The sequence below is a fragment of the Microcaecilia unicolor genome, chromosome 10 (assembly GCF_901765095.1).
Source record: "Microcaecilia unicolor chromosome 10, aMicUni1.1, whole genome shotgun sequence".
NCBI classification, from domain to species: domain Eukaryota; kingdom Metazoa; phylum Chordata; class Amphibia; order Gymnophiona; family Siphonopidae; genus Microcaecilia; species Microcaecilia unicolor.
Window position 1 is genome coordinate 144,700,203 of NC_044040.1, and position 26,887 is coordinate 144,727,089.

General features: G+C 44.4%; 1 protein-coding gene across 4 annotated transcripts in view; it reads left to right on the plus strand.

Annotated features, from left to right (window-relative positions):
* Positions 1–2,927: 2,927 nt before the first annotated feature.
* The window catches only part of NEU2 (neuraminidase 2), a 30,032-nt gene continuing 6,072 nt past the window's right edge, over positions 2,928–26,887 (plus strand). The window contains exons 1-2 of one of the 4 annotated variants that reach the window (XM_030216191.1): positions 2,928–3,128; positions 10,896–11,106. In XM_030216191.1, the coding sequence (XP_030072051.1) occupies positions 3,076–3,128; positions 10,896–11,106 (264 nt within the window). In that variant the 5' untranslated portion in view covers positions 2,928–3,075. The other 3 variants (XM_030216194.1, XM_030216192.1, XM_030216193.1) reach the window with 3 other exon arrangements.

Genomic DNA, 26,887 nt, shown 5'->3' on the forward strand with positions numbered 1-26,887 from the left:
AACTCACAGACGCAAGAGTGTACAGAAGACTATAATTGATTACTTCAAGCCATAATGTCAGTTAACTGAGACTGTATACTGTAAGTAAATAATAAACAGTACTGTACATATGTTTATCAGATGTCAAGCTTCTTTGGGTCACAACGGTTAAGTGCATGCTCTGGTTAACTGCATGCATTTCTTTGGTCCCAGACCCTTGCACTTAAGCGGATTGCACTGTATTTACAAATACTACAGAATGCAGCAGTTAGTGTTTTGAGAACGTTCACAAACTCAATCACTGTTCAAGTGTTATCACTGGCTACCTATCTGCTTTAGGATTAGATTTAATAGTAAATGATTGGCAGATAAAGACCTGTACGGTCCATTCAGTCTGCTCAACAAGATAAACTTATTTTACATGGTATGTGACACTTTATATGTATACGTGAGTTTGATTTCATTACAGCGCATAAAGCCTATTATGAACACCAGCCACCTTAGAGTTCACTAGCTGTTCCATATGTGCCTAATAGAATTTTAAGCTCATAGAATGATCACACCTCATTTGGCTAGAGCTCAATGGGAAAAGACTTGGAAGAAGGTGTCTTTTGGTTAGCCCCTTTGTTATGGAAAGAACTCCCAAAAATGATTCCTGCTGAGGCACATTTCAAAAAGTTTAAGAGCTTATTGAAAACTTTATTTGTTACACAGGCCTTTGATATTCTATGGGATGGAGAGAGAAGAATGGGAATGATGAATGCGAGAATAGATTATGAGGGTGGCTCATAACAATTTAGTGTGTGAGTTCTTCTCTGAATGTTTAGGTCTTTCCTATCATTTTTTATGGAGTCCCTTTAATCTGTTTTTATAATCATATAATGTTATTTTAGTTGTAAACCGCTATGTTGTGAAAAAGCTTAGTGGTATATCAAATGTTTTTAAACATAAACATAAAATAGTATGAACAAAATTTTAAAAAGTTGTGCACGGAACTTTTACATTTTTTGCACAGATTTCCCCCAGGAATAATAGTAAAGGTGCTATATCAAACTAGTATTAACCCCCAGAACTCAAACAAGACTGCAAAAATTACACCTATACACTTCCTACTGGAAAACAAAACAATCCAGATTATTACAGATACCTAGACAGAAATTCTGTATAGCAGAATCCCTTTTCTCTCCCATAAGTGCCTCCCCTTTATTAATCAAATTACACTGGCTACCCATCAAAGCGAGAATCACCTTCAAATTATGTACCTTTATCTTTAAAATCCTAAATGGCACAGCTCCCATATGGTACCATTAATAAACTTACCTCAAAGAAACGCTAAATATGAGGCAAGAAACTATCTCAGACTACACCTCTCAAATTGCAAAAAAAGTGATCTACAAAACTGTCCACTCTGCAGACTTCACTTATCTAGGAACCAAATGGTGGAACTCCTTATCACCCAAAATAAGAAATATATTGGAATATACTAGATTCCGCAAAATCCTCAAATCGTTCCTATTCAAACAAACCCTCACAAAGAACAACCATATCTCAAACAATTAATTATTACCTGAATTGGTTATTACTCTATTTACCATTAACCGTCTCTTTGTTTCATGTACAATTTCTCATTCATAATAGATTTTCTAACTGTTAAACATCCATAGCTATCCTAGTACGTTTATGATACTGTATTGTAAAATTGGATTCTTACAACAAATTACTTTCTTATGCATTATTCTTTGTTATATATCCTATACTGTTTAATGCAAGCCACATTGAACTCAAACTTGTTTGGGATAATGTGGGATATAAATGTCACAAATAAATAAATAAATAAACTCAGAATAGAGACAGACTCTCCCTGACACAGACTACATACAGTGCAAAGCTAGAAAAACATATACAGGAATGCATTTTTTTCTGTACTGAGAAAATATAAAGATATGGGAAATGCGTATGGCCAACAACAACATATTCTAAACGCTAAAGTGAAAATAAAAAAACTTGTATCTACTTTTTGTTGTTTGGACATGTTATTTTCTAATTACTGTGGTCTGAGTATCTCTTTATCTTTCATTGTTTTTAACTCCTATTCCAGGATCTACTGTCTAGGTTATTTCTTTTTTTCTGCCACAGCAATGTTATAGAATTTGCACACTTTCCAGTGGATGAGCTATGCTTCCTTATTCGGCCTTTCTGTTATCAGACCTTCTGACATCAGCATGTCTACCGTCACAGTCAAAGCAGCATGATGTCTAAGCTTTTATACAGGGCCTGCCCAACCATTGGCCACGACTAGGTGGTTGCCTAGGGCAGCAGCTCCCTAAGGGCAGCAAAGAGCAGCTGCAGTTAAAGCAAAACAATAGGTCCTGACAGCCACATAAACTCAAAGAGCCATCAGTCCATATTTTTACCTGTATTTTTATAGGATGTTTGTGTGATGATCATGATTGTTGAGTTTAATTATCAAAATCTTGGGGGGGTGCTGCTGCTGCCTAGGGCCCTGAAGTTCATTGAGAGGAGATGCAAGGCTAAAGGTTTGCCTAGGGAGCCCACTACACTTGCATCAGCTCTGCCTTTCCAGTTTGGTGCTGCGCTGCAGAAGTTGCATTTGTGTTTTACTTTTATTTTCTATTCTGTATTTCAACAATGTTTATTTATTATTTATTAGGATTTATTAACCGCCTTTATGAAGAGATTCATACAAGGCGGTGCACAGTACTCCTCTGTGCTGAAATTATCAATATCTCATCTTTAGGGGTAGTTCACCTCTCCTTAACCATTCTTGTGTCACGTTTTGATTCACATGGTCCTGAAATAACTTTGCTGTGCTTGTGCTTTTCTTTCTTTTCAGAGATTTAACTTCTTTGCCTTGGTCGGGGAGAGAGAGTGGTTTGTTTTGACATCTGCAAGAGTGCCCGCCTCTCAACTCATACACCCTCCTCTTCTGGCCAGGAAAGGATCCTTGTTGGGCGATCTCAGGGAAGAGAGATGTGCATCCTGTTTTTTTTTAATTCTGGGATCCTGTTTCGCTATTTCCCGTCTCTAGCTGACCCTTGAAGCAGCAGCTGGTGGAGTTCACAGAAAAGTGAGTTTATGTTCAGAGCTCTCTGCTACTGCCTGGCCCCTCCCCTTCGGACAGCCCAAAGGTTTGTGCTCTTTGCCTTTACTGCTGAATCATAGCAGCATCTGGCAGCTAAAGCGGTGAGAGGAAAGCAGTAACGGAATCGGGTTTGCTGCTCTACTCAGTCTGCAGCAGTAGGCTTAAGAACTTTTTAAAGGGGTAAGCCAGAAATATGCACTATTAAGTATATTCACCTGAAAAAAGAAAGGAGATTTGTGTTGAAATGGAGAATCCAACTCTTAATTATGCTAGTACAAATGACTGCATTAAGAAATCGGTACATTTAAAATGCAAGAAGTTTGCTAATCAGTTTGTAGTAGTTTTGGAATAGCACACCTGTTTTCCAGAGCTTCAGTTTTGCAAGGTTTAGGGGTCCTTTTACTAAGGTGCGCTGAAAAATGGCCTGCGGTAGTGTAGACGCATATTTTGGGCACGTGCAGAATTATTTTTTAGCGCACCTACAAAAAAATGCCTATTTTGCCGAAAATAGATGTGCGGTAACATGAAAATTGGCGCGCGTCCATTTTGGGTCTGAGACCTTACCGCAAGCCATTGACCTAGAGGTAAGGTCTCACGCGGTAACTGGGCAGTAATGGTCTACGTGCATCAAATTCCACTTGATACACGTAGCTGCCACATGTCAGAAAATAAAAAATATTTTTCAGACGCGCATAGCGGATTATTATTATTATTTTATTATTTGTTACATTTGTATCCCACATTTTCCCACTTATTTGCAGGCTCAATGTGGCACGCCAAAATTGAAATTACCGCAAGAGCCACGTGGTAGCCAGGCGCTAACTCCATTTTGGTGCGTGCTGGGCATGTCTAGTAAAAGGGCCCCTTAATTTATACACTAAATAAATAAAAGTGGACCTGTGAATCCACAGTGGCAGCAGGGCTGTGGAGTCAGAATTTGAGTTGGAAGCTATTTTGGGTGGACTCAGAGTTGATTAAAATGTACCAACTCTGACTCCAACTTCAAAATAAAAACCTACAACAGTGTACTGCATATAGTATTTTCACTTGACAGCACTTTTTTTGTTCAGATTCTTTGTTCAAACTTCAAATAGACATATTATGTGATCTTTTTAGTCCAAATTTTGTACATAAAGAAATATCCTATGTTTTCTGTAATTAATCAAATTTCTTTTAGATTTATCATACATAGTAGGAGTTGGAGGCCAGATGCAAAAGCAAGAGGCTAGATTAGGGAGCAGAATGACTGAGCCTGTCAGAGCAAAAGCAGGCCATTTCCTCTTTTTTTTGCATTATTTCAGCTATGCACCCATTCAGACTTTATGGCCTAAAGACCTGTCAGCGATATTCAAAACAATTAAAGCAGGTAGGAGAGGCTCCTGCCAATTTAAATTACTTGTCTGTGGCTAATTGCCAATATTCAGTAGCACTTAACTGGTTAGTGGTGCTGAATATTTGCAGTTAGGGCCTGCACTGAAACCAGCTAACTTGTGGGCATTCCAGTGGTGGAGTTGGGTTAAGTGCTGCTTAGATTGAGCCGCATAAATGGCAGTCCTATCTTTAAGATGTTCTTCAGCTTATGTGGTCAAGGGCTGAATATTGCACTTAACCGCACATACTTTAGCAGCCAAGATATAGGGGAATTAGAAAAGGTACAGAGAAGGGTGACAAAATGAAGGGGATGGGAAGACTTTCCTATGAGGAAAGGTTAAAGCAGCTAGGACTCTTCAGCCAGGGCCGTGCCAACACAGTAAGCGAGGTAAGCACGGCAGGAGGGCGCCGTCCTCTGGGGGGCGCCCTGCCGTGCCATGCTTACCTCACCCTCTCCCATGTCCCAACTGCCCGCCGTCTTCTCCCCCAACAAGATCCCTTTTAAATTTACCTCCGTCCGGCAGCGAAGGCGCAGCTTCAGTGAAGGAGGCGGCGCTCCCGACGTCTCTACTAGTCTTCCCTTCGCTCAGTGTTCCGCCTTCTTCTGACGTCAAGGAAATGACGTCAGAAGAAGGCGGGACATTGAGTGAAGGGAAGACTAGTAGAGACGTTGGTAGCGCCGCCTCCTTCACTGATGCTGCGCCTTCACTGCCGGACAGAGGTAAATTTAAAAGGGATCTTGTTGGGGGGGAGAATTGGGCGGGCAGTAGGGACATGGGAGCGGGAGGGCAGGGGAGAGAGGAGCGTGAATGGGAGGACAGCATCACCTTCACGGGGGGGGGAGGAGGGGGCGCGCACGCGCCAACTGTTCATCTGCGGGGGGGGGGGCGCTGGGGGCTCCAACTGATCCTCTGCAGGGGGGCGCCACAGACCCTTGGCACGGCCCTGTCTTCAGCTTAGAGAAGAGATGGATGAGGGGAGATATGATAGAGGTCTATAAAATGCTGAGTGGAGTGGAATGGGTAGAAGTAAATCACTTGTTTACTCTTTTCAAAAATTCTAGGACGAGGGGGCATGCAATGAAGTTATTAAATATTACATTTAAAACAAACCGGAGAAAATATTTCTTCGCTCAACATGTAATTAATTAAACTCTAGAATTTATTGCCAGACAATGTGGTAAAAGCAGTTAGTTTAGCAGGATTTTAAAGAGGTTTGGATAATTTCCTAAAAGGAAAGTCCAGAAGCCATTATTAAGATGTACTTGGGAAAAGCCACTGCTTATTTCTAGGATAAGCAGCATAAAATCTGTTTTACTGTTCTGGGATCTTGCCAGGTACTTGTGACCTGCTTTGGCCACAGGATACTAGGCTTGATGGACCTTCAGTCTGCCCCAGTATGGCAACATTTATGTTATGTTATAACCAGATATTCAATGCTGGTTCCCAGACATGGCCCAACACTGAGGCCCTCATGATCAAAAGCAAACTCTGGCGCTAGAGGCTGTTAACGCCATACTAGCGTCAGAGTTTGCAGCCGACCCATGATCAGAGCCCTCGAGCGCCTGAAACAGTGCACTCGAGGGCTCTCAGCGCAAATAGCATGCAAATGCATGCTAAACACGGCTTCTAGCGCAATTAGCTTGCAAATGCATGCTAATTAGCGCTTAACGCATTTATCCCCAATGATCAGCGACCAGCGCGCCAAAGATTGGGTTGCTGGCCGCAGCAAAATCAACGCCAGCTCTGAGCTGGCGTTAGATTTTGCGGATCATTGGGGAGGAATGGTGAGCCCTGTCCAGCATGCAGTTGCATGCTGGCAGGCCCCCCTTCCCCCCCCCCCCAAGGCAAACGCGAACGGGGGCTGGAGGTCCGGTGGGTCTCCAGCCCCCGAAACCCCCAGAAATCGTCGATCCATCAACGGGGGGGTGGGGGGGCTGGAGGTCCGGTGGGTCTCCAGCCCTCGAAACCCCCAGAAATCATTGCTCCATCGACGGGGTGTGGGGGGGGGGGTGCTGGAGGTCCGGTGGACCTCCAGCCCACCCCAAATCCTCCCCCCAGCGTTGTATTTAAATTCCCTGGTGGTCTGTGGTGTCGGGGGGGGGGGGGGGCTGGAGGATCGGTGGGTCTCCAGCCCCCGAAACCCACAGTAATCGCTGGTCCATAGACGGGGGGTGGGGGGGTGGGTGCTGGAGGTTCGGTGGACCTCCAGCCCACCCCAAATCCTCTCCCCAGCATTCTCCTTAAATTCCCTGGTGGTCCGTGGTGTTGTGACACCCCCCTGGCCCCGTCCTGGCCCCCTCCCGGCCCCCCTACCTTGTGTTGGAGGAGGGACGCAGCCTGCCTGCCTCCCTCCTCTTCCTGTCAGTCGAAGCCCAAAATGGCGGCGCCCAGCACTGCCCACTGCATCCTGGGATGCACTGGGCGGGGCTACAGACCATGTAAGGGAATCGCTCCCTTACATGGTATGTAGCCCCGCCCAGTGCATCCATTTTGGGCTTCGACTGACAGGAAGAGGAGGCAGGCTGCGTCCCTCCTCCAACAGAAAGGTCGGGGGGCCGGGACGGGGCCAGGGGGGTGTCACCACACCACGGACCACCAGGGAATTTAAGGAGAACGCTGGGGGGAGGATTTGGGGTGGGCTGGAGGTCCACAGCACCCACCCCCCCCCGTCGATGGAGCAACGATTACTGGGGGTTTCAGGGGCTGGAGACCCACCGATCCTCCAGCCCCCCCCCCCCCCCCCCCCCCCCGTCGGGGGGGGGGGGGGGGGGAGAGGGTTTGGCCGGCGGCGGCGGCCACGACGTTTTCTGGGGGTTTGGATGGGGGCCTCGTTGTTCGGGCCTCGGGCCAGGCTGTTTGACAGGTTTGGGCTTTTGACAGCCCAGACCTGTGAAACAAGTGCGGGAGGATTGTGCTGAGCGCATGCTCGGGCGCAATTCTCCCGCACTTCAACATGATAATCAAAGATAATAGCGCTGCTTAGATTAGCATGCATTATCTTTGATCATCGATGCAGAAAAACCCTGCGCTGGCCAGGCGCTATTTTTAGGGCGCTGTTTGGAACAGCACGGGGCTTTTGATCATGAGGGCCTGAATATCCAGGAATACAGCTGATGATGGACATAAAAACGCTGACCACGGCCAGCTGAATATTGGCAGGTTCCTGTTTTGCTTGAATTCAACATAGCTCACTTTTGCTCAGAGTGGTTTCTGAAATTTCTAGTTAATTTGGTCAGAACAAAAGTGGGCCAAGTCCCTAATTTCCATAATTTTGGACATGTTCAAAAAAACTGTTGCTGAGTTGATGAATCCATCTAATAGCATCAAAATTTCTTAAGCTAACCAGATGAAAGCAAACAATTACTACTACTACTACTTATCATTTCTATAGCGCTACTAGATGTACGCAGTGCTGTACACTTGAACATGAAGAGACAGTCCCTGCTCGACAGAGCTTACAATCTAATTAGGACAGACAAGCAGGACAAATAAGAGATAAAGGAATTACTAAGGTGGGGATGATAAAATAAGGGTACTGAACAAGTGAGTAAGGGTTAGGAGTTAAAAGCAGCATCAAAAAGTTGGGCTTTTAGCTTAGAATTGAAAATGGCCAGAGATGGGGCTTGACGAACTGGCTCAGGAAGTTTATTCCAGGCATATAGTGCAGCAAGATAAAAGGAACGGAGTCTGGAGTTAGCGGTGGAGGAGAAGGGTGCAGATAAGAGAGATTCACCCAGTGAACGGAGTTCCTGGGGAGGAGTGTAGGGAGAGATGAGAGTGGAGAGGTACTGAGGGGCTGCAGAGTGAATGAACTTATAAGTCAATAAGAGGAGTTTGAACTGTATGTGGAAATGGATAGGAAGCCAGTGAAGTGACTTGAGGAGAGGGCTAATATGAGCATAGTCTGCCAGCCTCAAGCCCTCTAGTCAGTCAGCCCCTTCCCCTGTCAGCCAGGCGAACTGTTAGTCCCCACAGCCCCTTGCTCATCTTGCTCCAGTTGTTGCTGACTGCCTGTGCTATCCCAAGGAACAACTGATGCCTTCTGGCATCACATGCTTCTCAGTGAGTTGGAGCCATGAAGTGCCTGAACTTCCATTCTGTTGTCACAGTCTTGTAATTTCACAAAAGCAGTGCAGGAATTTGGTATCACACAGCTTAAACCCGGTGAGAGCCACATGTTGCTGGAAGGCGTCGGCTGAATGTCCTTCCTTGTCCAGCAATGGTCAGGCACTGGTACACGTGGAGGGGCATAATCGAACGCGAACGCCCATCTCCATGGGCACCTATGTCCAAAAACGGGTATGTGAAGAGGCGGGACAGACTGTATTTTCGAAAAAGATGGGCGTCCATCTTTCGTTTCGAAAATACAGTTTGGATGGACCAAATGCCATGGATTTGGTCCCTTCTGAGATGGGCAGGTTTTTTTTTTGGTTTTTTTTTTGCGATAATGGAAACTAAAAACGCCCAGCTCAGAAATGTCCCAATCCAAGCCATTTGGTCGTGGGAGGGACAAATGTACAACACTACCATAGCTCTTAGGGGTGAAGGGGGCAACTACATGTGGGTACAGTGGGTTTTAGAGGCCTCCCATTTACCACCACAAGTGTTACGGGTGGAGGGGGGGAATGGACCTGGGTCTGCCTACCTGAAGTGCACTGCAGTTCCCACTAAAAGTGCTCCAGGGACCTGCATACACGCAGGCCTCTAGGACTTGTTGCTGCTGTATAACCTTGGCACAGCAGTTCACACCTGAAGACTAATCTCGCTGAAAACGTCCTTTATTTGAATAAGCACCTTTACTCACAGTTAACTGCAGATCAGAGGTTGTGCCCCACTGGCAATGAGTCTCCCTGGTACTGAGATTAGCAGTAGTAGGTCCGAGCTGGCAGAATGGTGTACAATGCCCTCTTTCAGTAACATTCAAGGTAAGAACTAAGTGCTGTAACGTGGCTAACACATGAAAGGGATCTAAAAGTGTGTTACACAAATGGCCACTACCTCATGGACTACTGGAAACAAAACAGGGCACACTCTGACCCAGTAAGCAGAGGGAAAAGCACCATGGGAGTAGAGCCTACCAACTACCAACATCGTGAGCATTTAACACAAGCTAGTGGAATCACAGAGCCCAATACCCTACACCCACCACAATGCATTGCTGATGTGACTCTGCAGTGCCCTTAACAGAAAAGGTGTCACACTCACCTAAGACCCACATCAGAACCAGGGAAAGGGATAGAACACATTCTGCTGTCATGGAGGTGGGTACGGCATTTGAGGCTGGCATACAGGCTAGGGAAAAAGTTTGTAAAGTGGGTTTTTTTGGTGGGAGGGGGTTAGTGACCACTGAGGGAGTCAGGAGAGGTCACCCCCGATTCCCTCCGGTGGTCATCTGGTCAGTTGGGGCACTTTTTTGGGACTTGGACCTGAAAAAAAAGGGTCCAAATAAAACGGACCAATTTCTCGTCAAAAACGCCCTTCTTGTTTCGATTATCAGCTAAAGACGCCCATCTCTCCTTGGCCGATAACCACGCCCCAGTCCCGCCTTCACCACGCCTCCGACACGCCCCCGTGATCTTTGTTCGTCTCCGTGACGGACTGCAGTTGAGGACGCCAAAAATCGGGTTTCAATTATACCGATTTGGGCGCCCACGGGAAACGGACGCCCATCTCCTGATTTGGGTCGAAATATGGGCATCTTTAACTTTAGAAAATAAGCTGGAGAGTCAGCCCCGGGCCCCATGTGCCAATGTCTGGCAATGTATTTGTAAGTCAAGAAGGAATTATTTTGCTTATGGCCTTAATTTCTTTTTCTCTGGCTTTCCCCAAAATAATTTCCAAACATGGATTATCTGAAAAAGCCTGAAGTTCCTCTGCTTTCGTGGATCAAATTCAGTTATTTCTCTTCCCCCTCCTATGTTGTCAGTTCTTTAAGTAATTATTTGGTTTGAATCCCAAGGGTTTAACTGAGTTGCTGGTTTTTGCATCGATGAAAAGAACCTTCGGTTTTTCAAGGATGTTGAAGTTGAGTTTTTCTTCCATAAAAAAGATTTGATTTAAATCTATTCTAGATACCTCTTTCTCTTTTGCAGGGCCTAGACTAGGGTCTAGACTATAGAATAAGCTTTCTTTGGAAGTAAGACTAGCATCTTCTTATCTTTCTTTTAGGAAAATGATACACGTTTATTTGAACAATAATTTTATTTGAATTTAATTTAATTTGTTTTGGTTTTTTTTTGTGAATTTGTGCTGTATTTGTTATTCCTTCATTACTATTGGAGTATCTTCTCAAACATTACTTCTTTGAATTCTTCTGGAAAATAGCAGTATAGAAAACTATGATAGTATAGCATAGAATCCTTTCCTCCTCTGTCTCTTCTGTTTAGAACATACTGGTGGTATTGTAGACAAGATGTTTACCTTTTCTTCCCTTCTCTCAGCAGAGACAGCATGGTTTCTATTCCCAATCTACAGGAGGACATGATCTTTCAGAAGCAAAAATGGGCCTATAGAATCCCAGCACTGCTTTATCTGGCACATTCCAATACAATACTGGCATTCGCTGAAGAACGAGAGGATGAGGTGGATGAACATGCTAAGAGGCTAGTTCTGCGCAGAGGAACATATGACAAAACAGCAGCATGTGTTAAGGTAACTCAAAAGATTAGTCAGATTGCATTGGTTCTCTTTAAATTTTCATGTGCTTCATACCTGAGATGGAAAAGGCTGCATCAGTTGGCGCCATTATGAGCATTTGCAAGGCTGACTAGGGAAAGGAGCAATAGACTTTTCCATTAATGCACATGCATAGTTCTGGCTTAGGACAGAGAGGCAGCAGACCTATGGGCTAACACATGTGCATGAGCTCTGGTTTAGGACAGAGAGGCAGCAAACTGGTCAGCTAATGCACACACAGCAACTCTATCTTAAGACAGAGAGGCAGTAAACCTGTCAGGTAATGAACAGGTGTGAGGCCCAACTTAGGAGAAAGAAGAAACAGACATGACAGCTAATACACGAGTGTGAGCATTGGCTTATGACAGAGAGGACGCAAATGCATGCGTGTGAGCTGTGGTTTAGATCAGTGAGGAAGCAGGCCTGTTAGCCAGTGCACACAAGTGAGCTCTGGTTTAGGACAGAAAGGAAGCAGGCTTGCATATGAGCTCTGGTTTAGGGCCAAGAGGAAACAGGCCTGTTAGCTGATGCATGAGCATGAGCTCCGGCTTAGTACAGAGAGACGACAATTAATGCACATGTTTTAGCTTTGGCTTAGGATAGAGAGAGAGAGAGACAGCAAACCTATCAGGTAACACATGCACATGAGCTCTGGTCTAAGAAAGAGGCAGCAGACCAGTCACCTAATGCACATAGAGGGGCATTTTCGATAGGACGTGTACGTCCAACTTTGGACGTTTTGCTAAAAATGTCCAAAATTCAAGTGGGGAATATAGCCATTTTCAAAACAGGAAAACGTCTCACTTTTTTTTTTCAAAAATGGCAATTTGCTAGATGTTTTTGTGCTCTATGCATTTATCTTTTTGGTCCATTAAAAAAGAAATCCAAGTGAAAAATGCACAAAGTCAATCCATTGGGATTTAGAAGGAGCCAGCATTCTTAGTAGACTGGCCATACAGACATCCCAGGAGAGCAATGGGACACCCTAGGGGACACTGCAGAGGACTTCAAATAAATGCTCGCAGGTACATATCTCACCATTGCTCCCTTATCTTTTCTGCTGAGCCCCTCAAAACCCACTACCCCCAACTGTACACAACTACAATAGCCCTTATGGGTGAAGGGGCACCTATATGTGGGTATAGTTGGTTTCTGGTGAATATTGGAGGGCTCACAGTTTCCACCACAAGTGTAACAGGTAGGGGGAGGTATGGGCCTGGGTCCACCTGTCTGCAGTGCACTGCACCCACTACTAGACCACTCCAGGGACCTGCATGCTGTTCTGATGAGCCTGAGTATAACACTGAGGCTGGGAGGTAGGAGGGGGTTAGTAAGGGGAGGTCATCCTTGATTCCCTCCAATGATCATTTGGTCATTTAGGGCAATTTTTTATGGCTTATTCATTAATAAAACAGGTCTAGACCAAAACATCCAACTTATAGCCCTGAATGTTTTTGTTTTTTTCCATTATGGCAGAAAAATGTCCAGGTGTCTGCTACTGAGATACAGTGAATTTACTAGGAGAGACTGAGGAGAGGTCATCAGAAAGTTGAAGTGAGAGCAGGAAGACATTGAGGGGCATTTTTGAAAGAATGTCCAAGTCAGAATTGGGATGTCCCACTCATCAGTGGCGTAGCCACAGGTGGGCCTGGGTGGGCCAGGGCCCACCCAATTAGGGCTCAGGCCCACCCAACAGCAGCACACGTATTAGCAGTAGCAGGTGGGGATCCCAAGCTCCGCCAGCAGAAGACTTCCCCCTGATGGTAATGAAAACGATATTCTCCAGGATACCAGCACCAGCGCATGCTCAGTTTTCAGCGCATGCCTGCTGCAGACTGCTAAGGTGGAAAGAAGCGTTTTCCCGCAAGCTCAGATTTTTTTTTGGTGGTGGGTGAAGGGGAGAACACTTGGTGCCCACCCACTTCTTGCCTAGGCCCACCCAAAATCTGTTGTCTGGCTACGCCCCTGCCACTCATAATGTTCAAAAAAACATCCATCTCGCAGCCATTTTCGAACAGGAGAAACATTGGGATTTCCTACTTGAAAATATGTGAGAATGTCCAAAATGAACAGCCATTTTCTAAAATAAAACATTGAAATTATGAATGCCAAAAAAACAGGGACAAGGACATCTGTCTGGCAGCATTTGAACAAAAATGGCCACACAGATGTCCCTGCAGAGCACAGGGGCAGCCTAGTTGTCAGTCAGTGGAGTTTAATCCAAGGCACTTAGGTTCATATTCCACTGCTACGCTGTTATTTTAAATGGTAACCCTCCAGAGACCTACTGTACCTGAATGTGCACCACCTCAATAGCCCTCAGTCTTGCAGGTGTTTTTCATATTTAGGTACAGTAGGTATATCTCTGTTTCTAGAGGGCTCATAATTTAAAGGTTAAAAAAAAAGAGTTGAAGTGGGTTTATAGTCCATGGCAGTGACCACTAGGCTACCCTTTAGACTTGCTTGCTGCTGTGTTCAGAATGCCCACAATACCTGATGTTGTTATAGAAACTTGTTTCCCTTACCAATGTCACTTTCAGTGGTGAGGGAGGGGGACAGTCACAACCTGCTTGATCAGGGCACCTTTTTATACCCTGGATGTGATTGAAATAGGTCTAAATTAGGATGCCCTTCTTTTTTGCCTTGGACGTTTCTTCCCGTTTGATTATAGCTGTTCGACGTCCTAAGTTTGGGCCCTCCCTAGTCCCGCCCTAAACATGTCCACGGCATTCCCCCTTGCTATTTGGACGAACTGCAATGTCGGATGTCCAAATTCTAAGTGTCGTCGTAGACAATACGTTGAAATATAATAATATATAATGTCTCTGTATTGCTGCATGGTGCTACCTCACCTTGAATATTGTGTTCAATTCTGGTCACCATATCTCAAAAAACATATGTCAGAATTAGAAAAGTTTAAAAGCTGAGTGACCAAAATGATAAAAGGGATGGAACTCCTCTTATATGAGGAAAGGCTTGGAAAAGAGACAGTTGAGGGGCGATATGATTGAGGTCTACAAAATCCTGAGTGGCGTAGAATGAGTAGAAGTGAGTTGATTATTTATTCTTTCAAAAAGTTGCATGAAGTTTCATGGAAATACTTATAAAACAAATAGGAAATATTTTTTCACTCAACGAATATTTAAGCTCTGGAACTCGTTGCCAGAGGATGTGGTAACAGCAGTTAGTGTATCTGGTTTAAAAAAAAGGTTTGGGCAGTTCCTGAAGGAAAAGTCCATAGTCTGCTTTTATTTATTTATTTATTTATTTATTTGTTACATTTCTATCCCACATTTTCCCACCTATTTGTAGGCTCAATGTGGCTTACATAGTACCAGAGAGGCGTTACAGACTCCGGTGTAAACAAATACAAAGTGATGTTGTGGTAAGATAAAGTTCATGTGGCACAGCCACACTAGGGAATCGTACAATGGAAGAGTTGTGTTATGTTCATTACGTTCTTTAGTTTTGTTGTGTTGCAGAGATCAGGCATTTATGTTGGATCGGTAGGGTATGCCTTTTTAAACAGGTTAGTTTTTAGTGTTTTCCGGAAGTTTAGGTGGTCGTTCGTAGTTTTCAAGGTTTTTGGTAATGCGTTCCACAGCTGTGTGCTTGTGTAGGAAAAACTGGACGCGTAAGTTGATTTGTATTTGAGTCCTTTGCAGCTTGGGTAGTGCAGATTTAGGTACGTTCGTGTTGATTCAGATGTGTTTCTAGTTGGTAGGTCGATCAAGTCTTTCATGTATCCCGGAGCTTCACCGTAGATAATTTTGTGAACCAGAGTGCAGATTTTGAAAGCAATGCGTTTTTTGATTGGGAGCCAGTGTAGTTTTTCGCGAGGGGTTTTGCACTTTCAAATCGTGTTTTTCCGAAGATAAGCCTAGCTACCATGTTTTGAGTGGTCTGAAGTTTCTTTAAGCTTTGTTCTTTGCATCCCGCATAAATTCCATTGCAGTAATCTACATGGCTTAGTACCGTTGATTGTATCAGGTTGCAAAATGTTTCCCTCGGGAAGAATTGTTTCATGCATTTGAGTTTCCACATTGAATGGAATATTTTCTTTGTTGTGAATGTCACTTGGCTCTCTAGTGTTAAGTTGCGATCCATTGTAACGCCAAGGATTTTCAGGCTGTCTGAGATAGGGAGGGTGTAATCTGGGGTGTTGATAATTGTGGGGTTATCCGCGCTATGTAGGAATGAGAGGATGAGACAGTGTGTTTTTTCTTTGTTTAGTTTTAGTTGAAATGCATTTGCCCAAGAGTCCATGATGTTCAAGCTGATCTTTGATTTTGTTGGTGATTTCTGTCAGTTTAGATTTGTAAGGAATTAATTTTGTGACATCGTCTGCATAGATGAAAGGGTTAAGGCCTTGGTTGGATAAGGACTTGGCTAATGGGGTCATCATTAGGTTGAAGAGGATCGGTGATAGCGGTGATCCTTGTGGTACTCCGCAGTCTGCTTTCCACGGTGATGATATGTTTGAGTTTGATCTTACTTGATATGTTCTTGTGGTTAGGAAACCCTTGATCCAGCTAAGTATGTTTCCACCAATCCCGAACTTATCTAGTAATCTTATTAATATATTATGGTTTACCATGTCGAATGCACTAGACATGTCAAATTGGAGGAGGAGGAGGAGGATGTTTTTGCCTATTGCTATTTCCTGCTTGAATTTGGCTAGGAGAGTGAGTAGTGGAGGGGGGCGAAAACCTGACTGTGATTTGTGTAATATTGAGAATTTGTTTATATAATCTGTAAGTTGTTTGGTTACCATGCTTTCCATCGGTTTGACTGACAACAGAATGGATGCTACTGGACGGTAGTTAGTGATTTCATTTGTTTTTTCCTTGGTGTCTTTTGGTATCGGAGTGAGTAGGATATTGCCATTTTCCTTAGGGAAGAGACCTTGCTGAAGCATATAGTTTAGGTGGGATGTGAGGTCTGCTATGAAGCAGTCAGGGGCAGATTTCATTAGGTAGTTGGGACAGGTATCTAGTTTACAGTGAGTGTTGGAGAACCTGCTGATCACCTGTGCAACTGCATCGACGGTAAGGAGGACGAATTTTAACCAGGTTTGGTCAGCCGGGTATTCTCCAGTGGTTGGGTCCAACTGGTTAAGGAAGATTTCGATGTCAGTGTTGTCCTGAGGTAGCGTGTTGTGTAGGTTTGCAATTTTTTCATTGAAATACTTAGCAAGTTTGTCTGCAGATGGGATTCTGTGTTCGATGTAGTGACCAAGTTGGTGTCTAGGAATTTGTTCACGAGTTGGTATAATTTCTTCGTGTCTTTGTAATCTGTCCCTATTTTAGTTTTATAGTATGATCTTTTGGTCTGTCTTATTGCGTATTTGTATTTTCTTTGTGATTGTTTCCATGTGTTGAGTGTGTGTTCGTCTTTTGTTTTTCTCCATTCTCGTTCGAGTTTCCTGAATTGTGTTTTTAGCTTTTTCAGTTCATCATTGAACCATGGCATTGAGTTATGCTTACATGAAGTTCTTGTTCGTAAGGGTGCTATTTCATCTAGTATGCATTTGCATCTTTTATCCAATTCCACGAGGTAATATATGGAGTCTGTTTGTGCTGTCCATTCATTGTTGTATATCTGTTGCCAGAATGTTTTCGTGTCTACTTGACCTCTTGTGCTGTAGGATGTGTGATCTTGTATTTGACGTAATCCCTTCTTCCACCAGTGTAGGGATAAATTTAATTTGTAGTGATCAGTCCAGGGTGTTTCGGTCCATTTAATATCTGTTATTATTAGGTTCTGGTCTGTTGAAAGTTTGTGTGAGATAAGATCAAGTGTGTGCCCTTTGACGTGGGTTGCTTGCATTTGTGGCCATTTGAGATCCCATAGGTGGAGGAATTCCTTACATTCTCATGCGTTGAGTTTGGGTCTTCTAAGTGAAGGTTGATGTCTCCTAATACTAGTACATTGGAGTTGGTTACACATGTGTTTGAAATGAAGTCCATGTCTTTTGAGATAGACACGGGGAATCCACTGCTTGCCCTGGGATTGGTAGCATGGAATGTTGCTGCTAGTTGGGTTTCTACCAGGTACTTGTGACCTGGATTGGCCATTGTTGGAAACAGGATACTGGGCTATTTGGACCATTGGTCTGAGCCAGTATGGCTATTCTTACGCCTTTTGAAATCGAGGTTTGGATGTTTTTGGCAGATGGACATTTTTTGGGGGGTTTTGAGACATCCATTTGCTTTGAAAATGAGTTCCATGAGAGCTTATTTTACAATGTCATTGGATGCTCTGATTCTGTTTATAGAACACTAGCATAACCCAGTATCAGTGTGCATTAAATTTGCATGCCCACAGTTATACCAGCCTGTTGTAACTGTGGTTGCATATATGCAGCATTGGACACATAACTTACAGATTAGCACTTTGGTGCCATGCTTGCACGTGCACTTACACATGTAAGTGAAAGTATTCTGTACATTTAGGTGCCCGGTTATAGAATTGCCTTTCATGTGTCCTAAAGCTAGAGAGGAGGCAGCCTGCTTTCGTCTCTCCAGTGTCTTGTATGGAGTGCAAAGAGTCTGCTATGGGGATGTAAAGGAAAAAGCCACCTTGTCAGTACTTGATCCAACAGTCACTAGGTGCCAAAGATCAAAGGAAAAGGGAATTGCAAAGGAGTGATTCAAACTCAGATACCATAGAAGGTACTATAGAAGGTCCTAGGGAACCAGGGACCCCAAAGTCCAAAGAAAGGGAAGGATTGTCTAACTTCTATTCTGTTTTTTTGTGCCTGTGCACTATAACTTGTTGCATTGCCTGTTTGTTTTGAAGAATTTTATTCATTAAAGACTTTTTAATTTCGAGCACCATTGTGTTGTTTGTAGTGTTTCATTAAATTCATTAAATAAGTCTGATTGTATTTTTTTGTTTATTGTACATGTCTTTGATTGATGTGTTTTTTCATTATGTGTGTTTATTTGTGCTCCGCCCTGGATAAGAGCAGTATATAAATGGCAATAAATGAAATTATATTCAAAGACAATTATTTTTAATGTCTTACATTCTGCCTGAAAGCTATCAAAGCAGTGTACATTCAGGCACAGTAGATATTTATCTGCCCCTGAAGGGCTCAGAGTTTGTACCTGACGCAATGGTGGATTGTGACTTACCCAAGATCACAAGTTGCTGCAGTGGGTTTTGAACAAGGCCTCCCAGATTATCAGACCACTGCTCTATTAAGCTACTCCATGCCAGAGAACATGTAACTATACTGCCTGTGTACTATTAAAAAGCATATGGAAAATATCAGGCCATTTAGATTATTAAACAGTTAGGTTTTGTCTATATATTTGGGACTAGATTAGGGGATGAGCGAAGGTGGGACAAAAAATTATTCAGATAACAATGTTCAGCCATTATCTGAACTATGGATAGCAGCACAGAATATATATAAAAAAGTTAAGCACTGGTGCCAGCACTTAATTTAGTACATTCACTGTACCAGCTGAAAATCTGTCCCAATATGCCTTGGGCCTTCAAGTGTTAAATTCTTCCACCTCCATCATAAAATCCATGCCAGGGATTCTATGTGGCAGAGACCAAGAACCTAGTGAATCCTTCTGCCTATACCCCTGGTATTCAAAACTATTTAACTGACCAGGAACAGCTCCTAGCTGGTTAAATAGTGTTTAAGCGCCCAACCGCAGATATTCAGCAGGAGATAACTGATTATCTCCGGCTGAATATTCCAGTTAGTGGCTAGCTGCTAACTGGTTATATTGTGTGACATAGCCATTTAGGTGTGGATATTCAGCGCCAAACAGGCTGCTTAAATAGCAGGCCATACTGGGTCAGAACAATGTTCTATCTATCCCAGTATTCTGCTTCCAACAGTGGCCAAGCCAGGTCACAAGTACCTGACAGAAACCCAGATCATGGCAACATTCCATGCTACCAATCCCAGGGCAAGCAGTTGCTTCCCCATGTCTGTCTCAATAGCACACTATAGACTTTTCCTCCAGGAACTTGTCCAAACCTTTTTTAAACCCAGATACAATAACCGCTGTTACTACATCCTCTAGCAAAGAGTTCCAGAGCTTAACTATTCATTGAGTGAAAAAATATTTCCTCCTATTTATTTTAAAAGTATTTCCATGTAACTTCATTGAGAATCCCCTAATCTTTGTACTTTTGGAATCGATTTACTTCTACTCATTTTAGACCACTGAAAAGTTAACTGGTTAGCACTGAAAATCGGCATAGCTGATGAACTTTTTAGCAGCCAAAATAAACCCGGATATTTAGTGCCATTCTCCGGATACAGCCCAGTATTGAATATCTGGGTTTAACAGCGGTGGTGGACAGCAAATGCGCTGCCGGCTGAATATTGGGCCCATAATGCAAATTCAGAGAAGGGGCTACAGATGTTCTTCACATCTGAATTGCATCTGAACATTTTAGTTGACTCTGTTCTAGAAATAGGAGATAGCAGCTGGGCTGTGGAGTCAAAGTTGGAAACAATTTTGGGTGGAGTCAGAGTCAGTAAAAATGTACCAGTTCCAACTGAAGTTTCAAAATAAACACAACAGTGTATTGTATATTCTCCAAAGACAAGCAGGCTGCATTATCCTCACAAGTGGGTTGATGATCCGCGCTGGCCCGGGAACCGGCATTTGAATTAGCAAAAACTTTTGCTGGAGCCTTCTAAGCGCGCCGCGTGTCCAACTGCACATGTGCCAAGTGCCTTCCCTCCCACTGCGCGGCTGCACTCAGTTATTTTTTTTTCGCATGAGGAGTAACAGCTAATTTACTTGGCTCCACTTCATTGCCCGGGAGAGCCTCAGTGCCTTTTTTTTAAGGCTTTTTCACCTTATTTCTGTTCTTGTCTCTTTATTTTCATGTTTAAAAAAAAATTCACTTATAGTACTTTTTCAGGCCCGCGTATAAGTTTTCTTTTAGTCGCGGCAGTCCTTAGGCCTGCTCGGCCGAGAATTTCACCTTTTTTGGTGCACTTTTTTCAGCACCATCAAGTTTTTTGATTTAGCTAGGGCAGTCTTCCCTTCCATGTCATCGAAGACTCCCAGTGGCTTCAAATGGTGTTCTCGGTGCAACTGGACCATCTCAGGTACTGATACCCATTTGTGGTGTATTCAGTGCCTTGGGCTCAACCATAGCCCAGCTCATTGTGCCCTTTGTCTTCTTATGAAGAAAAGGACTCAACTGGCTCGAGAAGCCCAGAAATAAAAACATTTTGGGGCTCAGTCCAGTCCTTCGACGTTGGCATCGACATCGGTACCGAGGTCGGCAGCGTCGACATTGATATCGAGGAACGCATCGACATCAGGAGTGGAGGTAGGCATGGCTGCTGAGAGGCCATGACACACTGGGAGAAGTGAGGCTTCGAGTGGGTGTCCAGCTGCCTCGAGACCTCCTACTATGCAGGCCCCCCAGGACCGCCTATCATCGGACCCGACTCTGAAGACACGTGGGGATTCAATGTCGTCCTCGTCGGCACCGAGGAGCTTCAGTTAGGTGCATTGAGCAAAGGCTAAGAAGCACCGACACCGTTCTCCCAAGACGCATGATGCTGGGAGCTCCAGGGTGCCGAGGAAATCGGCACCCGAGAAGCATTGATGCTGGGAGGACCGCTCCCCCTTCATACAAGAGGTGCCAGCACGTTGGTCTCTCAGCAGCCTGTTTCCTGCTTCCAAGCCCCAGGCAGCTCTGCCACCGACTGCTCCACTGGCCCTGCAGCCTCTTCTGATGGCGGCACTCGACGCGTGCATTTGGGCCTTGCTTCCAGAGTTTCTGGAAGGACTGCTGCATCAATCTACATTGGTGTCAGGGGTGCTTGCACCTACCTTGCTGTCTGCTACAGCTGTGTCTGGCCCTCCGCCCGCAGTGAGGTCCCCGAGCTCAGTGCCGCTTGCAGCTCCGGTATCGGCTGCCACCCAGGTCAACTACTAGTAGTAGTAGTAGTCTACTACTACTACTACTATTTAGCATTTATATAGTGCTACAAAGCATACGCAGCATACGCTGCACAAACATAGAAGAAAGACAGTCCCTGCTCAAAGAGCTTACAATCTAATAGATAATAATAATAAAGCAAGCAAATCAATTAATGTGTAGAGGAAAGAGGAGAGGAGGGTAGGTAGAAGCGAGAGGTATAAGTGGTTACAAGTCAAAAGCAATGCCCATCAACGTTGCTGGAGGAAGCTTCACCGCAATCTGTGCAGGAGTCAGCCCCTCAACATCGCCATCAAGACCACGGGTCTTCGGCGTCGAGGCAGGCCCAGTCTCGGAAGTCACTCGGAAGTTGAAAGATAGGAAGCAGAGAGTAGGATTGCGTGGCCAGTATTCTCAGTGGAGGAGGGTAGTTAGTGGGGTCCCGCAGGGGTCTGTGCTGGGTCCGTTGCTTTTTAATGTATTTATAAATGACCTAGAGATGGGAATAACTAGTGAGGTAATTAAATTCGCCGATGACACAAAATTATTCAGGGTCGTCAAGTCGCAGGAGGAATGTGAACGATTACAGGAGGACCTTGCGAGACTGGGAGAATGGGCGTGCAAGTGGCAGATGAAGTTCAATGTTGACAAGTGCAAAGTGATGCATGTGGGTAAGAGGAACCCGAATTATAGCTACGTCTTGCAAGGTTCCGCGTTAGGAGTTACGGATCAAGAAAGGGATCTGGGTGTCGTCGTCGATGATACGCTGAAACCTTCTGCTCAGTGTGCTGCTGCGGCTAGGAAAGCGAATAGAATGTTGGGTGTTATTAGGAAGGGTATGGAGTCCAGGTGTGCGGATGTTATAATGCCGTTGTATCGCTCCATGGTGCGACCGCACCTGGAGTATTGTGTTCAGTACTGGTCTCCGTATCTCAAAAAAGATATAGTAGAATTGGAAAAGGTACAGCGAAGGGCGACGAAAATGATAGTGGGGATGGGACGACTTTCCTATGAAGAGAGGCTGAGAAGGCTAGGGCTTTTCAGCTTGGAGAAGAGACGGCTGAGGGGAGATATGATAGAAGTGTATAAAATAATGAGTGGAATGGATCGGGTGGATGTGAAGCGACTGTTCACGCTATCCAAAAATACTAGGACTAGAGGGCATGAGTTGAAGCTACAGTGTGGTAAATTTAAAACGAATCGGAGAAAATTTTTCTTCACCCAACGTGTAATTAGACTCTGGAATTCGTTGCCGGAGAACGTGGTACGGGCGGTTAGCTTGACGGAGTTTAAAAAGGGGTTAGATAGATTCCTAAAGGACAAGTCCATAGACCGCTATTAAATGGACTTGGAAAAATTCCGCATTTTTAGGTATAACTTGTCTGGAATGTTTTTACGTTTGGGGAGCGTGCCAGGTGCCCTTGACCTGGATTGGCCACTGTCGGTGACAGGATGCTGGGCTAGATGGACCTTTGGTCTTTCCCAGTATGGCACTACTTATGTACTTATGTACTTATGTACTGACGGATGTGCTCTCCCATACCGAGGAGGAACACTCTTGGGAGTCAGAGGAAGATCCCAGGTACTTTTCCTCAGATGAGTCCTTTGGGATTCCCTCTGAACCTTCCCCTCCACCTGAAAGGAGACTGTCTCCTCCTGAGAGCCTCTTTTTCTCATCTTTTGTGCGGGAAATGGCTCGCGCCATTCCATTCCCCATAGACCTGGAGGATGAGCCCTGGGCTGAGATGCTCAAGGTCCTGGACTACACCTCTCCACCTAAAAAGGCAGTGACAGCTCCTTTACATAAGGTACTCAGAGAAGTCCTTATGCGAAACTGGGCATCCCCTCTGTCTGGCCCCATGATCCCTAAGATTCCCAGTATTGGATCCACAGGGAACCTGGGTTGATGAAGTCTCAGTTACCCCACAACTCCATGGTGGTGGACTCCACCCTCAAAAGAGCCAAGAGTACTAGAGACTATGCTTCAGCGCCCACAGGCAGAGAAGCTAGGAACTTGGACTCTTTTGGGAGAAAAATGTATCAGGCCACCTTGCTCGCTGCCCGTATACAATCATACCAGCTCTACACGAGCATCCACTTGTTTTGCCAGCTGGTCAAACAGCAGAAGGCGTGTTGTAAATTTTTGGCCAGGGGCACATACGACACTTTTGATGTAGCATCCAGGATCTTTGCTCAAGGTATAGTGTAACCCTAGGGGTTAAAATAATCTTGACTGGACTCCTCCAGGGAAACAAATACAGGTTCTAAAGTGACATCACTCTGGGACAGCAGCTGAGCAACTGGTTGCCTTGGCAACGGCTTGCTGTTCAGTTGGGAGGTGAGTTTGACGCTGAGCAGATGTGTGTTAGTGATATGTGCTCAGCTGTCATAAAGAATCTGTGTTAGAGCAGATTTGAAGCTTTGTAAAGCCTGTTTGTGAGTGTGGGAGATGTGATTGGAGTTAATAACTTAATTTGAAAAGCCTAACCTGACTTTAGGGGCTTTAGGGGCATGGTTGATGGCTGTTTAAGAAGTCTTGGTGTTGGAAATGAAGTAGCACAATAGATCCTGTTAGGATATTAAAGTTATAATGTGCTAATAAGGTTGGCACATCTGATAAGGTGTTCTAATTAATTTATTTCTGCAACAGTGCCAGCTGCAGCACATTTCCAGATTCTATTAAATCTAGTTGATTTTAGAAAGAGTCTGGAAAGTGAAAAGCTGCACTGAAAGTTAAAATACAAACCCAATTAAAGGGAAAGGTTAATTACACTGCATTCTAAGCAGTGTAAGCTGTTGCCCCTATAGTTTCCAGTGGTGTTGAGAAGTCTGGTTCTGGAAATATAATTGAATATATTTACTTAGTACATTTCTTACTGAAATGTTGTGGGAGGGATAGCATAGGGATAAATAATTATCTGTTTTTTTATTGGGGAGAACCTGGGAAGAAAGTACTGAAACTGGGGGTATCATTAATTTTTAGGGTCATTGTGTCAAGTAAATGGTAGGGTTTTCCTTCCTTTGATTTATTTAAGCATAGTGTAGTAGGTGTTCCTGGTTCCTGTTCCCTGGCCAGGGATCATCGCAGCATCACGTCTAATGGTACCCACCGTTTGCAAAGAGAAGAAAAACTAACAGAATAAAACCTAACAAAAGTATCCTTTTGAACATCAATAAAATTAAAGGGAACGAAGACTATTGCAGTACTGTAGAGTTTAAACTTACCTTGAACTCGCCTGAAGAGGAACCTGTAAAGAGAAATAAAACCAAGAATCAATTCGTGACAATGGACACTCATTAAACAGTTTTAATTGCATGCATGTTTAACTTATAAGTTAAGAAAACCAAAGTAGAACTTATCTGATAGTCGCTAAATACTTTAACCGGGAAAGGAATTCTGAGGGAAGAAACAAGGAAACAAATGTTAATAGCTACTGTTGTAAAAACTGGTAGGGGTCTGTAAGCTATAGAGACGAAATTGCACTGGAAAATTTAGACATAGAAGTTTAAGTGTTATGATAAGTGTTATGATTGTGTTGTGTAGAGAGCTATTTGGTTTTTTTATCATCAGCCAAGGAGCAAGTTATAAATACGGAAAGACTGATGTGGGTTAAGAACCATTGTGTTCACTAAAGCTAAAGTTTTAAATAAAAAAACTTTAAAATCAATTCCATCTTGATAAGTTATTTTTGTATCCCTCACCCTGCTCCTGAGAAACGTCAGTGTGCCTGGCCCGGCTACATATGGAAAGCACTCTGATTCATTTGTTGGGAGGTTTAATTCTCAGGAGGGGGCGGGGCTTACAATAGCAATGTGCAGATTCTCATGGCTGTGTATTTCTGACCTGGACCATTCAGTCCAGCAGAGGATAGCAGATGTTCCTTGCCAGGGGATAATCTTTTCAGAGAGAAGGTGGAAGATCTGTTTGACCAGATCAAGAAGCACACAGATGCTGTGGCTTCTCTCTCCCGTCAGGCACCTTCTGCTACCACTCCCTCTACTAGGAGGTTTTTTGGTGGGCCTCGCAGTGCTCCCTATTCCTATCCTAGGCGTAGGTACACTCCCACTGCTCACTAGTCTACTCGGGCTCAGTCCCAGCGAGCTCATTCACGTCAACAGCGTGCGCCCAAGGCCCCTGCTGCTCCCCAGCAAAAGCAAGGGACGGGCTTTTGACTGGCTCTGGATGAGCATAGTCGCAGTACAAGTATCTGTGTTGGACGACTTGCCGGTTGGGGGGAGGCTAATATTTTTTCATCAAAGGTGGCCTCTCAACCTCTGATCGGTGGATTCTTCAAATAGCCTGTTTAGGATACACCCTGAATCTGGAATCCAAACCTCCAAATTGCACACTGAGAGCTCATTCCTTCAGCTCTCTGCACGGGCAGGTACTTTCAGAGGAACTCTCCGCCCTTCTAAAGGCCCATGTGGTCAAACCCGTTCCCCCCAGGGGAAGAAAGGCTGGGATTCTATTCCAGGTACTTGTGCAGAAAAAAACAGGTTAGGATGCGTCCCATCCTAGACCTAAGGGCCCTGAACAAATACCTAGTTCAAGAAAAGTTCAGGATGGTTTCCCTAGGCACCCTTCTTTCCATGATTCAGAAAAACGATTGGCTATGCTCTCTGGACTTGAAGGATGCTTATACGCACATCCCAATACTTCCAGCTCACAGGAAATATCTTCGTTTTCGGCTGGGAATGCAGCACTTCCGGTACCTCGTGCTGCCCTTTGGCCTAGCATCAGCTCCCAGAGTATCCACAAAATGCCTAGCGGTAGTTGCAGTGTCGCTACGCAGGCTGGGAGTGCATGTGTTCCCTTATCTCGACGATTGGCTAATGAAGAGCACCTCGGAGGACGGTGCTCGGGAGTCCATGCGGAAGACTATTCAGGTGCAGGAACTACTAGGGTTTGTAATAAATTATCCCATCTCACTCCGGTTCAGAAATTGGAGTTTATTGGAATATTGCTCGACACGAGAACAGTTCAAGCCAATCTTCCCAAGGCACGGGCAGACTACCTTCTGTCTCTAGTGTCCAAGGTTCGAGCATCACAACAAGTCACAGCTCGGCATATGTTGAGACTCTTGGGGCACATGGCCTCCACAGTTCATGTTACGCCCATGGCATGTCAGTACATGAGATCTGCTCAATGGACCCTAGCTTTTCAGTGGTTTCAGGCCACAAGGAATCTAGAAGATGCCATCTTTCTACCCACTGAATTGATTTGCACTTTTCTGACCACTGAAAGGCCAGTTATGACCCATGAACTGCATAAGTTAAGGGCTTAAATCTTAAACTGTCTGAAAGCTGCATTTTCTCTGAGCTCTCTGTGTTTTTGCTTAGAGTGTAAATGCTGTGAATACAAGGCCACACTGAACCAGCAAGGAGCGCTTATCCCCTCCCCTGGCAGAATTGGTGCCAGCTCAGACAAGGACATTAAGAATATATATTACAGTTTGAGAGAGAAGAAGTGTTGAGGACTTACATAACACTATGATAAGACCTGAGTCCTAGGGAAATTCCTGTACGAGATGGTGACTGAAGTCTTTGGTAAAAGACTTGGACTTATTATAAGATGCTGTGTTCTATAAACATTCAGATATTGTGTTCTGTGTTCCAGAACATTCAGATACCGTGTTTCATTCTATGTAAACAATGGGGTGCGACAGAAAGTAGCTGACGTGGAGGGGCATAATCGAACTCGAACACCCATCTGCATGGGCGTCTATGTCCGAGAACAGGTACGTGAAGGGGTAGGACAGACCATATTTTCGAAAAAAATGGGCGTCCATCTTTCGTTTCGAAAATACGGTTTGTACGGACCAAAATGCCATGGATTTAG